Source organism: Trachemys scripta, chromosome 8 (genome assembly GCF_013100865.1).
Source record: "Trachemys scripta elegans isolate TJP31775 chromosome 8, CAS_Tse_1.0, whole genome shotgun sequence".
Taxonomy (NCBI): domain Eukaryota; kingdom Metazoa; phylum Chordata; order Testudines; family Emydidae; genus Trachemys; species Trachemys scripta.
Window position 1 is genome coordinate 43,839,296 of NC_048305.1, and position 16,797 is coordinate 43,856,092.

At 44.8% G+C, this 16,797-nt stretch overlaps 1 protein-coding gene across 1 annotated transcript in view; it reads left to right on the plus strand.

Moving 5' to 3' along the window:
* The window catches only part of NOTCH2 (notch receptor 2), a 144,686-nt gene that overhangs the window by 21,958 nt on the left and 105,931 nt on the right, over positions 1-16,797 (plus strand). Inside the window, exon 2 of the mRNA XM_034778983.1 lies at positions 5,890-5,971. Coding sequence (XP_034634874.1) covers positions 5,890-5,971 — 82 coding nt within the window. The remainder of the gene's footprint in view (positions 1-5,889; positions 5,972-16,797) is intronic.

Sequence of the window (16,797 nt, forward strand, 5' to 3'; positions counted from 1 at the left end):
ATTGTCACATTTGCATGAACATCTTTCGGGCAAGATGCTTAGGATGTTGTAAGAGTCAGTTCCTTGGGAACGTCATTCAATGCATCTGATGCTGTCATATCTGTGGCTGCCAACTCTTTCACTATAATATCCTTGGAGATATGGCCTGATGTGCAGGCTAAAGTAGACCTACTGGCTGAGGATTTGGATCTACTCAGTGTATGTCTTCACTGCAGAATTAATTTAGGTTTTTTGCTTGGGTGTTGCCACAAAAAACCCTTCTGTTCACCTACACGACCCTCATGTGCGTTTGGTTCTTTCAGCCTGGGCTAGTTGGCCTTGCTAGGGATAGAGCCTGAGTGTTGTTTTCACTTGGTCTGGTAATCCACACACTTAGCAGTGAGGATGCAGGCTAAACCACTAGAGTACTGATAGTCCTCCAGTGCCTTCCCACAATTTTCCCCATGTGCCTAGAAGACAGACAAATTCTCTCACACTTCACTCAGAAAGAATCATGGAGCAGCTCAGTTTACTGCCGCACAAAGAACAGTAGGATGTGCTTGGCAGTCCTAGCAAGGCACACGGGTGAGCACAGCACCAGTGAGGACACAGTAATTCAGGTGTGGCTTTGTACTGTGGCTGCTCACACCCGGCCTAGGCACCCAGTTGCCAATCACCTGAGTGAATGCTGTCGTGAAGATGTACTCTAAGAAAACGAATTTTCTGACAAAAGAAAAGGAGACAAAGTCATAGCAGCTCTTTCAGGCTGAAGAGGCAGATTAGTTATACGCTAACCTAATGATTAATGAAGGCAGGAGGGATCTTTTGAGAGAAGGGGTAAGAATCAGTGACAACATGACTCAAAAACCTGTTTGATCCACTTGGTCCGTGTGCAACTTTAGAAGAAAGATCTGGTCAGTCTATTTTGTCTTTCCAGATAATACCCTCTTCCTTCATGTTGAGCATACAGTACATTTTCAGGTAACTCTATGTTTAGCATAACCTTAATATACTGTTTATTGTGGGTGAGTTAATGATATTGGAAGCTTTACTTTTATTTTCTGACTCTTGTGCGTAGCTTGGTAAGGTAGCCTAGACATGGTTTTTGATGTAAACGAAGTAACTGAAGTTGCTTATTTCTTTGCGTTCATTATTAAATTGTCTTCCTGCATTTCATGATAATTTTAGCAGTGCTTCTTGCACAGAGAAGAAGCTAATTTTGCTATGGGAGCCATAGACTCTAATTTCCCTTGTGTATATAAAAGAATGTTTTCAGGTTAAACTATTTTAGCTTTTTGAGTACCTCTTTCAGTAATTTTAAATATTTGTAATGTAATTGGAACAATTTTAATCTTATTTATATTTGATTGTTTTTGTTTAGTCTATTTTAATTGTCCAAGCTGAAGGAAGTACACAAAGTAGTCGCTTCCACTTCTGTTTAGTCAGTATTGGATTATCATGCCCTATTATGCACTACAGTTAAATGCTTGATTTGTACTGTCCAATTTGTACAGCTATTGAAACTGACAACGTAACCCTCAGTGCCTTAATGATCTGCTAGGCAGCAGTTCAAGGTAATGCTATTTTGTTGGAAAAACAGAGGGACTTAATCTTTGCTCTTCTGTTCTAGTCTTTGGGCTGATAAACTGGGACAGAGGCTGCACACATTTCTTGCTACTGTAAGAATCTACTCTTCTTTGCCTGTGCTGCTCTACTTTGATTCACTGCGCTGCAGGATCTTTATAGAAAAACTGAATGCAGTCACCCTCTTATTTCCTTATTCTTGGCCATGCCAAGATGCTATTGAAAGTTAAGTCTATATTGGTGGCAAAATGCTAGTTACACTTTTGACTGGGTTACAAAAAGTCAAACAATAAGTTTTCATTGTAGTGACAAAGTGGGAATGTTGTTAAGGTTTCCTCTGAATACTGTGTGGGTGTCTCAGTTTCCTCTATGCATTTCTTAAGTATCTAGGTGGTGGGATAAGGGTGTGTGATTGTTGCAGAGCCCTAGGCAGGTGTGATGCTGTCTGTACAGAGCATGGCCGACACCCTGTCTCCTCTCAAGTGATCCCCTGCAAGGTGCCAACTGAAGGTGTTGGAGAATGTAGAATGTGGGACTCACCCCTGCGGCGCCTCCTGCTGGTCATCTCAGGGAATTAGCTTGCCAGCCTCCAGAGCACCCTCTGCAGGCCGGTGTCCCGCTTGCCGCTGGCTCCGTGTCCCTCCTGGACCCTGGTGCCCTTTTATCTGGGGTGCTGCCCCCTGGCAATACCCCCACACTCTGCCTCTGGATCTCCCCTCTCTGGGGAACCCCCAACCCTCTAATCCCCACCTTGCCTCAGTCTGGGCTACTGCCAGTCATCATCAAGCCCCCGCTCCCTGGGGCAGACTGCAGTGTAAAAGCCACTCCTCATAGGCAAGGTTGGGTCTGGACCTGCTGCCTCTCTCTGCAACACAGTGCCTCTCTGGGGCCTTGGACAAGGCCCTGCATCCCGGAGCTCCCCAGCCCCTCTAGCCTTTCCCCAGCCCTACCTCACTCTAGGCACCCTGAGCTTCCCAGCAGCCAGGCCCCTCTCTTTCTGAAGGCAGAGAGAGTCTGTCTGTGCTTCTGGCCCACTGGCCTTTTTATACAGGCCAGCTGTGGCTTGATTGGGGCGTGGCCACAGCTGTGGCTGTTTCCCCAATCCCCCGAGGCTCCCTGCTTTCCTAGCAGCAGCCCTCTCCCAGGGCTGATTTCAAACCCTTCAGGGCAGGAGCGGGTGACCACCCCGTTACAGAGAACAAAGAGATCAGGTGGCTTCCTGACCTAGGAAAGAGACAAAGACCAAAGGAGGGGCTGGAGGGAGTTTCAGTTTTGGAGCTTCCTGGGGAGATGGGGGGAGGCCCAGAACCTGGGTCTGAACTTCCCACCCTCCCAAGATGGACCTGACTGACGGGTCCTGTTTTCTGTACCCACAAGCTCTGTTTTAGACTATGTTCCTGTCATCTAATAAACCTTCTGTTTTACTGCCTGGCTGAGAGTCATGGTGAATCGCAGGAAGTGGGGGTTGCAGGGCCCTGACTCCCCCACACTCCGTGACACAAGGCTTCAAAGCTAATATGGAAATCTGTTTGCAAGTACTGGTGAAGAGGAAATAAACCAAATCTTCTAGTTGTCATTGTATTGGCCTTATCAGTGTGGGTAGATTGAAAATTCAATCACTGAGGTAGAGACATATGAACACACACCTCTGTCTTCCTGGGCCAGTCCATTAAAATTTGCTAATAGCCACTTTATTTCTTGTCCTACTTCGAGGATAATAGAGGACCATAGAGGGTGAAGTTGCTAAATCTTAAATGCCCAGACACTTTACAATTAAAAACCATACTGGCCCAAATTTAACATTTGCTGTGGGAGCAATTAGGCTGTTGCACCAGTAATGTTGGGGATACAGTTGTAAATATAACTATGGGGTGTGGGTTATGTGGAGAAAGAGTAAGTGGAGAAAGAGTAGGCCATGGGTGCAAAGTGTAATCAGACTGAACTTTTTGACAGTTGCTGGAAAATAACTGTTGTAAATCTGTGTTAAAGCTCTTGTTGCCTAGTAACCCTGACCTAATAGGTTATCCTAAGGGGCTCAGAGAGGAATTTTGTTCATTTCCTGACTACTGAGCAGAGGCTGTACTGTCTCTAAGTGCCCCATTTTCTGAAATCAAGTTAATAAGAAACAGGCATTCACATTTTGTGAGGAATAGAATTGCTGTAGCTTTAGATATTGGACTTAATTTATTTTATTTTGGTTGGGTTGTGAGTTTACAGCGTTTTCCTGCACACCTTATAGGGTATATGAATTATTTACATTCTCAAGGATTGTTGAGCAATAACATTTCAAGCCTGATATAGTAACTGCAATCCTTTCTGAGTTGTCTGGTTTGCAGACATAATTGGATGCCGAGAAACTTTAGTAGGCCTGATAACTCTGCCTCTGTTGCTTTGTGTCTGGGGCCTCCCACCAGCTCTGTTCCTTGTTGGAGAAATTCATGTCCACAATTTAGACCCTAAGTGCTGGTTGGACAAGGAGTCCCCCTCCACCTCTGTTTTATCAGATTACTCCTGGATATAGGTGTCTGCTTCACTCAAATACAAGTAATCCAAATACAGAAGCTGAAGTTAAATGTTCAGGATTTGATGCAAATCAAATAAAGCAAAACTGAAATAAGAGGCTGCCTGTTCTGCAGCATATGGAACACATGGGTCTGTAGATCAGAATAGCAGTGCAAGAGGGGGCAGTATATTACTGAAGCTCCTAGAGGCCTTAACCAAGATCAGTGGTGTTTAGTGCTTTACAAACACACAGCATCTTTAAGCTGACAGTCTAAATCAGGGGTGGGCAAACTTTTTGGGCCGAGGGCCACATCTGGGTGGGGAAATTGTATGCAGGGCCAGGGCAGGGGGTTGGGGTGCGGGAGGGAGTGCGGAGTGTGGGAGGGAGTGTGGTGTGCAGGAAGGGGCTCAGGGCAAGGGATTGGGGCAGAGGGGGGGTGCGGGGAGTGTATGAGAGGGCTCAGGGAAGGGGGTTGAGGTGCAGGAGGGGTACGGACTGTGGGAGGGGGCTCAGAGCAGGGGGTTGTGGTGCAGGAGGGGTGCGGAGTGCGTCAGGGAGCTCAGGGCAGGGGTTGGGGTACAGGAGAGGTGCAGGGTATACAAGGGGTCTCAGGACAGGAGGTTTGGGGTACAGAAGAGGTGCAAGGTGCAGGCAGGAGGTTTAGGGCAGGGAGTTGGGGGGTGGGGTACAGGAGGGGTTCAGGCTCCAGCCCTGCACCTCTTACCTGAAGCGGCTCCAAGGTGGCAGTGGTGCGCACCAGGGCCAGGGCAGGCTCCGTGCCTGCCTGCCCTGTCCCCAGCCCCACGCCACTCCAGGAAGCACTGTGGCCCCTGGGGAGGGGGGCGTGGAGGGCTAGGCGTGCACTGCCCTTGCTGAGCCTCCAGGTACCTCCCCCGAAGCTCCCATTGGCCATGGTTCCCCATTCCCGGCCAATGGGAACTGTGGGGGGCGGTGCCTGGAGGCAAGGGCAACGCATGGAGCCCTCTGCCTCTCCCCCGCCCCTCCCCCGCCCGGGGGCCCCAGTTTGCCCACCCCTGCTCTAAATAGACAAAGGCCTGGGGGGCTAAGTGGGGGTAAAACAGAGGCACAGAGGTGGAGTGACTTGCTCAAGATCATCCAGCAGGCAAGTGGCAAAACCAGAAGTAGAACCTAGGTCTCCTTATTCCGTTAGTGTCTTATCCACTAGACCATGCTTGATGCCTCGCTAAAAAGTCTCTATATTCAGTCTACAGAATGTCTTTCCTTCTCTGTTATACAAATCTTTGTTTCTTAAAAGTTAATTTGCTCATGTTTATCTCCCAGCCATAATCTTCTGATCAGTCATAATTGTCACATTAACTGTGATGTCATAGCAATTTCTGGATTAATTTGGAGAATAAGCAGCAAATGCATGTGAGATATTGAGGAAAAGAGCCTCTCTTTTAATGCATATGTCCCAAGAGTTTGGAAAGAAGGGATGGAAAAAGAGTGTGGTGCAGGATGTTCTAAGTAGAAAGTTCATCAGGAGCTTCTTTTATTTAAGGGTGGCTCCTAGCCAAGGTGTAAAGTTTGAAACCATTGTGTCCTATACATTGGAGCAATGCCACTAACATCTTCATTGTTTGCTAGAGTTACTGTGCTTTGTTTTGAAAGTCTGTCTGTTAAAAGAAACTAGATGTTTTTAGTGCCCCCATGTTGCTCCACTACACAAGCATTGTGAATTTGGTTCCTTTTGCAATCCCTTGGGCTACTTTTGAAGTTTTAAATATTAAACACTTAAGTGTTTTAATACTGCTATGATATATGATGGTTACTGGCTTAACTCTCTATTGCTTTTCTTTCAGCTTTACAGTGCCTAGATGTTTTTAAGCCTTGTATCAATGAGGGAAAATGCATCTCCTATCGCAATGGCACAGGATATTGCAAGTAAGTAAGCTTTACTTTAATCCTGTCCTCTCCTCTGCTTTTCAACCCAGATCTTACACGTAAAGAAAACAACCCAAGGGCTGTGGTCAGGTTCAGGCTTAGTGTGAATTTTTGATTGACATGAAGAATCTTTAAGCCATGGCTGCCTTTGGATTGTAGGCTGCATACCTGTGGAAGAACAGAAAAATAGAGATGTAAAGACTTGTTACCAAGCCCTTGAAAATAGTTCCTTACATTACTCTGGTTCTCCTTTGAGCATTGTCTGAATGTGTCATCGTACTTGGGTGATGCATGTCTCTAAAGCCACGGTGTCCAAACTTTTCCTATCTCCCCCCCGCCCTCTTACCAGTAATGAATCTGGCCGTGCCTCTCTTCCCCATTACTCCACAGTTGGCTCAGCAGAGGAGGTTGGGCTGGGGGCAGAACTGGGGAATAAAGGCAGATCTGGCCTGGGGGCGGAGAGGAGCTGTGGCTGGGGGCAGAGCTGGGCTGGGGCAGAGCAGGACTGAGTGGCACCCCCTCCATGCCCCCCCCCATGGGAGCTTGCCCGAGCCCTGCCGTGCATGCTCCTGAACGTTCCTCCAGGGCGTGCCCCACTGTTTGGGAACCACTGCTCTAAAGCATAGCTTGGGACTTCTTGGCTAGCAGTTTACCCTTAACTTAAGGTTCAACTTAAAAACCTGTTATCGTCCAGGTTCTTAGATTGGGCCTTGATAGTTTGACTTCTTTACATTAAGTTAGGAATAGAGACTGTGAAAGTGTTGAATCTTATAGGCAGATTTCCCCATCCTGCTCCAAAATGTCTGTAACTTGTAGCAGGTGAGAACTCACTCCTCTTCCAGAGGCTTGGCTTTATTTACAAAAGGAATTCGAAACTCAAAATCCAGGCCAAACTTAGCTACACCTCTACCCCGATATAACGCAACCCGATATAACACGAATTCGGATATAAGGCGGTAAAGCAGTGTTCTGATGGGGCGGGGCTGCGCACTCCGGCGGCTCAAAGCAAGTTTGATATAACGCAGTTTCACCTATAACGTGGTAAGATTTTTTGGCTCCCGAGGACAGCATTATATCGGGGTAGAGGTGTATTTGCAGGGTTCCTCTGAACTCTGGTACCCCCACCATAGGTTCTGTCACCTCTTTGTCTCTGGGGGGGGGTAACAAGCCCCATTCAGCACTGTGTCACAGGAACCCACCTATTATTTCCCAGCTCATAGGGTTGGTTTCCTGGCAAATTCTTGCAGTCTTGTTATAAATGTGACTTTGCTTTTTGCTGCTGTATGGAAAATCTCTAAACTGCAACGGGTGTACTGGAGCAGTCTGTAGTTTCTGGAAAATGACATTGTACCTGTTTGAACACAACTCACTTTTGGTAGGTTAACTTTGCAACTACAAGGATGGACATTTTTTAAAAGCAAGCTTCACCTCTGCAACAGTTGATGGTGTTGGTCATCCTCACTTGCTAAAGTCAGCTTCCCTCTTGCCTGTGGTGACTGGATTTTTCAAGCCTTGTTTACTTCGTTAATGCTAATAGTACCATTTTGTAGCACGCTGAAATCCTCTCTTCTTGGTGCTTACATTCTTCAAATATTTGTAGATTTCTTCCCACCTACTTAAGCTGGCTAAGTAACCAGCTATTCATATCTAGCTCTTTTCAACATTTCCTTCATAAATCAGTCCCTCCTGCCCCTGAATGTTTGTACGTCTCTAAAGGCCCTTCAACTTGTCAGTATCTTTCTGCTGATAGGGTACCCAAAACTGAAAGCAGTATTTTGTGAAATCGCACCTGAGATGTGTAGATAGAAAATCATAATCTCCCTATACTGGGATGCCTTTTCAGTTACAAATTGATGGGGTTTTTGGAGCCATGATGCACTGCATGCTAACACTTGCTGTTCTCTATCACCTCTTAGGTTTTTCACCCTTATTGCTTCCCATGTTTCTCCTTCCCATGCTTTAGATTATTTCCCCCAGATGTATGAGTGGCATTTTTTATAGCTAAAGCTTGCTTTCTCTCCTTGTCTGTTAAATAACTTTCTGTTTCTGTCTTGTGACTGGTGTTGCAATTGCTCCCAGTCAGCACCACTTGTAAATTTATTAATCTGGTGTTTGTCTAGGTGTGCAGATCATAATAAAGGTGTTAAATAAAACTGATCCCAACACTGGTCCCTGTTGTAGCTCGTTACAAACATCTCCATCTTGATACGGTGTTCTTGACTATATACCATCTCTTAGACAGTTTTCAATACACTTGGTAACTTAGCTACTTTGAATTTCTCATTTAAGATTTTGACGCTGTTTGTTGTTCTACTAAATTCAACTGTTGCTCACTTCAATATCAAGCATATGTGTCAAGAGGGACACCCAAGTAATTTAAAGCCACGATTGCTGGTAATACTTCTGGCTGGTGGTGGCTTTAATTGTTTGACAAAAATGTATGATTTAGAGGTGTTTGTAACTCTTGCTGCTGCCTTCCTCCTTTCTGGTAAAAGTCTAATGCAGGTCCAATCATCCCCTACTTCCAGTCTCACAGCTCAGTCCTTCTGCAGGCGCCAATGAAAACTGAAGACATGCAGTGCAAGTTCTGACACCTGCATGATCTTGCACCAAATTTCCAGTTCTGGTTTAATGGTTTCTTTTTTGTAGAGAGGAAGGAAATGTAGCAGAAAACTCAAACTTAGTCCTTTAAGGTGGAATTTCCATGTTGGCTGTTAGCATCCTGTTTTCCTTTGCAATGATTATAGGGAACTTTTAATAGAGGAACTTCCCATCTGCTGGGGCAACCTAAACTATTTTCTGAAATATTTTTATAGCTGCAAGAGTAGAAACATTGTGTTCAGGAAGCTGAGCTTTCAGACCAGGGCAAGTGAGCCGACTCAGAGCTCTCCAGTATCACTCACTAGTTAGCTAAATCCCTACCCCTCCCACTTGATTGTGTTTTCTGAGTTTGCTGCATTACTTCCTCTGTTTGGCAAGAAGTTAATGAGAGGCTCTCTTCCTCTTTCTTCTCTCCACAGAGTTGTTTGTTCCCGTGTGTTATAAGACTAACTTGTTAAGGCTGGGAGTAGGGGAAGATTTAGGGCCTGCAGTAGACTTTTCCCAGAAAGGAGAAAGACAATAGCAAGAGTTATATACAGCTTTAAATCATACTTTTTTTTTTCAAAATAAATGGTTAAAGCCACCACTAGCCAGACGTATTGCAAACAACCACAGCTTTAAATTACTATCCATGAGGAACAAATGGACAGATGAAGTAGAAGCCCAGTACATCATAGGCAGATATACACTGAATAAGAATTTGGTTAGACTAGAATGTTAATAAGCAAAATAACTAGTCTAAATACTTGGCAAAGCCGTTAGAAAATGACAGCTTAGTACTGAAACCACTGTCATCAGAGTGGTAATTCTGTACTGTCCATGTCCTGCTTAAAGAGAGACCTGGATCTAGGCTAGAAAAAGCCTCCTCTAACGTGACCAACTTCTGGTGGTTAATTCTTCCAGGGTGGGGACGGAGATCTTGAGCCTGATGATAAAGCTGTATATTCTATTAAAGCACACTGCTCGTGTGACTGGTTTATATATGCATTGGGTAACTCTGTTCCCGCTCTGCCAGTTTTCTTATGGGACTGTTTGATGGTGCTTCTAATCTCCTTTATCCTTGACTTTGTAGTTAGGCAAATTCCTCACTCCTGTTTCTGTCTATCCTAAGGTCAGAATTAGTTTTCTTTCTGAGGTGTCTCATTGAGTCTCTTCAGACAGTAGATACAAAATACTTTTCTGAAATGGATTTTATAGACACAATTAGAAGTCAAAGAAGCTGTAAAAAGTAGTAATGCACTTGCCTAGACAGCAAAGAGCTCCACTAACCAGGCCTGCAGCCTAAATTATACAGTATTTTTCTGGGTGTCACTGACCTGAGTTTTCAGAACAGACAGTGAAATGAAGGAAGCTGTTAGAAGTGCTGTGGAAGAAGGGGGTATCTTGCTAAATTTGTACAGGGCCTCATGCAATGGCCTGCATTTTTGCACACTTTGTAGGCACTTAGGGGTAGGCAGAGGGTTGGGGTGTGCGTGCTCATAAACCAGAGGATAGACCAAAAAAAACTTTTAAAGACTTTTAGCCCATTTCTCTCTCTCTCTCTCTCTCTCTTTTGAATTCTGACTTTCGCCAAACCCATGAGATCAAAAATGCAATAATAGCCCCAGGCTCGCCATCACACTGTTTACCACAGTAACCTCCCCAGCAGCCCCAGGCGCTGAGCAAACACCAGCTACCCCCAGCACAGCTGCCAAGTTTTGTGCAATGCCATGTCCTACCCTTGCCTCTGCTTGGGGCGGGGTGGTATGTTGACCATAAGCTAAATTCTGTGGTTATGTGCAAATCAAAAACTTGGATAGAAGCTGCACTGCTTCCTGCCTTCAAGGTCAGTGGAAGGACTTAAAAGCAGTCTGGGTCCTGTGGAGCAACAGGATGGTGGTAAGGGGTTTCCAGGCCCATCTGAATTCATTTAGCCCATCCTCTTCTCCAGGACTTTGGCCAACCCTTATTTCAGGTAGGCCATTCTTAGCTGGCTCTTCCCAATCAGATTCCAGCTGCAGGGACCACCTGGGTTGAGCACTAGTGCCCCAGACTGCCTGCAGGGCCCAGCCTACAAAGAGGAGCTCCATGAGCTGAGACGGATGTCTTCACAGGGCCTGCTTTCAGGGGTCAGGGTCAGTCCCAGATTAATCAGTGGAAAACATCCACTTGAAACCTGAATTCAGAATAGAGGGAGGCCTTTCCCTCTCAGGATGAGACTTGTTGATCTACCCCCTTCCCCCTCTCTTTAGGGATTGGGAAGGAAATCCTAAAGGCTGAAGCAAAAGGAAAGGGAGGAGCCCCTCAAAGGGAGAAGTGCTCACTCTTTCCATCTAGAATCCAGGGGGAGAAGCTGGCACTATATTCCCTAGTCCCCCAAAATTCTCTGTTGGAGGTGGGCTTTGGGGACAAAAAGCTGCCCATGGCCCAGGCGGGCAGGAAACACAAAGCTGAGTTTCACCGTAGAGACTTCTGGTCCTTTTGTTGTTCGTTTATTGGTATTACCGTAGCACCTAGGAGTCCAAGTCATGCACGAGGACCCCACTGTGCTAGACGTCGTACAGACACACAACAAAAAGACAGTCCCTGCCCCAAAGTGCTTACAAGATAAATAGTAAGAAGAAAGGGATAAGCTAGCCAGAGAATCCTGTTCTTCCTCCTGAGTCTGTGTGGGAGTCAGAAGGAAAAGACTGATTAAAACCTGTCCCAGAATATTTGCAAACTGTCTCAACTTTGTTGTGGGGCCTACGTTTTCCCTCCGATGATCCTCCAATCAAAACAAAGGGGGCGTCAAGTGGGAGCAAGCATTCTAGGAAATTCCTCCCTTCACATACCAAATTAAAGCTATATGCTTCCTTCTGTGCAGCCCCAGATGATATCCCTAGGCCTGAATGGGAAACTCGCATGAAAACCAAACATCTGGAAAGATTGGCTAAAGTAATCTGCAGTCAGGTAGACTGAGCTGGTGAAAGTACTCAAAATGGATGTAGTACTGCCTGGTGAAGATCAACCATTCAAACTGAAAGGGCATTTCTTTCAAAGGACCCCACAAAAAGGGGGTAAATGCAACATTGAGGAGAAACTGCAACTTTGGCAGCACAACTGCATCAACAGCCTCCATGTGTTCTGCTGGTTCTGTTTCTTTGGCATTGGCAGCATTGTGTGAATCCAACTCCTTGGATTTCCAGCTGTTTTTTTTTTTATTTGAATAACTATCTTTAGTGTGTTTAGCGAGGAGAACATCTATTGTGAAACTTTTTGAGAGCCTGCACTAAGGCACTGTAGGCAATTGCAGACTGGAGCTGGGAGCTGTGAAGGAAAAAAGCGGGTTGGACTAAGTTCTGACTAAAGTATTTGTGCTGGAAAGTAGCCCAGAGGGAGTATAGGAGAAGCTTTAATTATAAACAGCTGCTGGGCTGATGCAGCCCATAAGACATTTTTCCACTCAAAATTCTTTGTAGCTTTCAAAAATCATAATTGGAAATAGCCTATGTGTGAAACTTGTTCTTAAATAAATGATTAAATTCTTGCTGAAGTAGACAAAGAAAGCCCACATGCTTCTAGAAAGTGCCCGGACAAACTTCATGCTCCCAATACTGTTCCTGAGGATTAGATGGAAAACTGGAGAAACAGTGGCTTTTGTTTAGAAAGGGTATTATTTCCTGTTCTGAGCCTGTCATTTTGGAGCTGACACAATCTGCTGTAATTTTAAGCTGCTCTCTAGACAAATGGCTTTTTATGTAAAGAACTTGAAAGAGCAAATCTTTCTGTGCCTCATTACTAGGGAAACTGATACAAGTTTATAGCAGTGGCTGGTGGATTAGAAGCATTCAAATTGCTTTACTGCAATTCTCAAAGTTGCCAGGTATAAACTGATGCACGTTTCTGGTGACATGATGGGGCTTGTGTGGAGGGTCTTCTGTTTCTCAGGGTATATTGTCTCATAATGCTTATGCAGTAAATCAGCGTTATCTATACCTTCCTTACTTCCATACTTATTTATACCTAGTCTGGTTGCAGTCCTGTACTGAGTAGGGTTAGACACTACATTGGTGTAAATCTGCTTGGGCTACGCTAGCACTCTCGTTGCTGTCTATGGGATATTAGCCTTTTCGGATGTTATCCCACCATTAGCCTAAGATGTAGCCCCGCAGGGAGTGCATTCTCAGCCATACTGGTTTTCAATTCACTTTTGTGGACAATCTTGGATGTTAAATGTAATCTATAAAACTACAAATGGTTTGGGCCCTGGATACCTGAGACTGCCTCTTGAATGAGGATTGAAGTTCTGAAACAGCCTGCCAAGGGTAGTAATCGGGGCAAAAAACCGAACTTAATTCAAAACTGAGTTTATGGAGGGTATAGTATGATGAGGTTTCCTACAATGGCATATAGCCCATCTGCAACTGTTATTAGCAAATATCCCCAACAGCTAGAGATGGGACCCAAATGAGGGAGGGCTCTGAGTTGCTACAGAGAATTTTTGCCCAGGTGTCTGGCTGATGGGTCTCACCCACTTGCTTAGATCACCATCTTTGGGGTCAGGAATGAAATTTCCCCCAAGTCAAATTGGCAGAGAGTAAACCATATTATTTTTTTTGCCTTCCTATGCAGCATGGTGCACAAGTCAGTTGCTGGTTTGAATTAGAGTAAATCATGGATTCTTTGTAATTTGAAGTTTTTAAATCAAGGTTTGAGTACTTCAGTGACTTAGCCAGAGGTTATGGGTCTATTACAGGAGTGAGTTCTGTGGCCTGTGATATGCAGAGCATACTAGATGATCGTGATAGTCCCTTCAGACCTTAAAGTCTAGGCATCTACAGCAGTTCAGATCAGCTGAGGAGCTTGAGCCATCAGCCCCAAAGGAGGCAGAGTATTTTCAGATAAGAAGCTTCAATTTCAGAATTTGCTTCCCCAAACTTGTTAACCTTGGGTCACCCTGCAGATCTTTTGTGTTCTCCCAGACTTTTTCTGGTGTGGAAGGGTAGGAGTAGATTAAAGAGGGTTATGGGAGAATTCTAGTTTGGAGGCATGGAGGGGATGGATGGAGAAGATCTTCTTCAGTTTAGGACAATGTTGCTTATTTATAGTCCATGGAATTGTTACTCTTTGTACATGTATCCAAAACTTTTTCACCGATGATAAGACAAGAAGAGACCATTGTGGTCATTAAGTCTGACCTCCTGTATAACACAGGCCACAGGATAACCCTGAATTAATTCCTGTTTGAATTGAAGCAGAACTTTCAGAAAAACATCAATCTTAATTTAAAAATGGTTGGCGATGGAGAATCCACCATGACCCGTGGTAAATTGTTCCAATGGCTAATTACTCTCATTTTTAAAAATTTGCCCTTATTTCTAGTCAGAATTTGTCTAGCTTCAACTTTCAGCCACTGGGATCCATGTGGCGCCACACTAGAAACATACCTGCTTGAAGATGACTCCCTGGTTACTGTTGCATTCGGAAACCAGACAGTTTTTAATCCATCAGATGTGTGCATTTTAAACAAATTAGTAAACAGTTGATTTCAGTTCTGTTGCCACTAGATACTTTGCCTTGGACCTCACGAGAGAACTAATCACTCTTCTTGGTCAGAATCTCCCTTCCCTGGATCTGAGTAACTATCACTGACTTAATTTGGAATTACTCATATCCTGGAGTAGGGAAAACGGAGCATCTGGAGTTCATCGCTAAAATATTTGTAGTGTGTGTCATGTCTGATGCTCCTAGTTGCCTCTTAGACAAGATGTACATATTTTGATTCCTCATCAAGCCATCTAGAATGTAGAAAAATCTGCAGATCGACACAGTCCATTTTTCTCAGCGTTTTTGATATTTTGGCTTATTTGATGTACATTTTGCAGGTTGCTCCTTTAGCTGAAGGAAACAAATGGCAGTTTCCGCTCATTGCTTCAAAAGGGATTGAAAATTCCTAGTCCAAAGGCCAGTCAGCAGATGGATTACAGCACTGTGTTTACACAAGTCTTGCTTAGTGAGAAATAGTGATTCTGCACATATAAATCTTTATAATATTGCCCCGATTACACTGCTCTACAGCCAAAATGCTTCTGAAATAAATGTAGTCAAACTTTACTAATTCTGGGTCACTGAGAACGAAAATAATGCTTAAAATTGTTGATTGGCTCTAGTTTTCAAGATATGCTATTGGGTCGGTATATACGACCCTTGACTTGGGAATGGCGGAGGATAAGTGAGTTTTTTGCCTCAGTCTTCACGAACAAGGTCAGCTCCCAGACTGCTGCACTGGGCAGCACAATATGGGGAGAAGGTGACAAGCCCTCTGTGGAGAAAGAAGTGGTTTGGGATTATTTAGAAAAACTGGACATGCACAAGTCCATGGGGCCAGATGCGCTGCATCCGAGGGTGCTAAAGGAGTTGGCGGATGAGATTGCAGAGCCATTGACCATTATTTTTGAAAACTCATGGCGATCGGGGGAGGTCCCGGATGACTGGAAAAAAGCTAATGTAGTGCCCATCTTTAAAAAAGGGAAGAAGGAGGATCCGGGAAACTACAGGCCAGTCAGCCTCACCTCAGTCCCTGGAAAAATCATGGAGCAGGTCCTCAAGGAATCAATTCTGAAACACTTAGAGGAGAGGAAAGTGATCAGGAACAGTCAGCATGGATTCACAAAGGGGAAGTCGTGCCTGACTAACCTAATTGCCTTCTATGATGAGATAACTGGCTCTGTGGATGAGGGGAAAGCAGTGGATGTGTTATTCCTTGACTTTAGCAAAGCTTTTGATACGGTCTCCCACAGTATTCTTGCCGTCAAGTTAAAGAAGTATGGGCTGGATGAATGGACTGTAAGGTGGATAGAAAGCTGGCTAGATCGTCGGGCTCAACAGGTAGTGATCAATGGCTCCATGTGTAGTTGGCAGCCGGTTTCAAGCGGAGTGCCCCAAGGGTCGGTCTTGGGGCCGGTTTTGTTTAATATCTTTATTAATGATCTGGAAGATGGTGTGGACTGCACTCTCAGCAAGTTTGCAGATGACACTAAACTAGGAAGCGTGGTAGATACACTAGAGGGTAGGGATCGGATACAGAGGGACCTAGACAAATTAGAGGATTGGGCCAAAAAAAACCTGATGAGGTTCAACAAGGACAAGTGCAGAGTCCTGCACTTAGGACGGAAGAATCCCATGCACTGCTACAGACTAGGGACCGAATGGCTAGGTAGCAGTTCTGCAGAAAAGGACCTACGGGTCACAGTGGACGAGAAGCTGGATATGAGTCAACAGTTTGCTCTTGTTGCCAAGAAGGCTAACGGCATTTTGGGCTGTATAAGTAGGGGCATTGCCAGTAGATCAAGGAACGCGATCGTTCCCCTTTATTCGACATTGGTGAGGCCTCATCTGGAATACTGTGTCCAGTTTTGGGCCCCACACTACAAGAAGGATGTGAAAAATTGGAAAGAGTCCAGCGGAGGGCAACAAAAATGATTAGGGGTCTGGAGCACATGACTTATGAGGAGAGGCTGAGGGAACTGGGATTGTTTAGTCTCCAGAAGAGAAGAATGAGGGGGGATTTGATAGCAGCCTTCAACTACCTGAAGCGGGGTTCCAAAGAGGATGGAGCTCGGCTGTTCTCAGTGGTGGCAGATGACAGAACAAGGAGCAATGATCTCAAGTTGCAGTGTGGGAGATCTAGGTTGGATATTAGGAAACACTATTTCACTAGGAGGGTGGTGAAGCACTGGAATGCATTACCTAGGGAGGTGGTGGAGTCTCCTTCCTTGGAGGTTTTTAAGGCCCGGCTTGACAAAGCCCTGGCTGGGATGATTTAGTTGGGAATTGGTCCTGCTTTGAGCAGGGGGTTGGACTAGATGACCTCTTGAGGTCCCTTCCAACCCTGATATTCTATGATTCTATTAAAGGGAAGGGATCTCAATTTAAACCAGAAATGACTAAAATACATCTTTGACTGGATCGATGAATAAATCTATGACTGAGTTTGGACAGTACTTGCTTTTTAGACAAAACAATGAATGATGCAATCTGAAGTTAGTATTGCTCATACATGATATGAATTGCATCATGTTATTCCTAGAAGTCATGGATGATGCAATCATAACGAAGCTTACATCACTCTGCTGAACAAATTGCCCTATATCAGCTCTAGAAATCATACAGTGTCGTGCTGTCTTATTTGTCAGTGTTTGATTTTGCAAAAGGACACATTTCTGTTTAGCCAAAGTGAGCAGAGATGCCTCGTACGTGTGTGA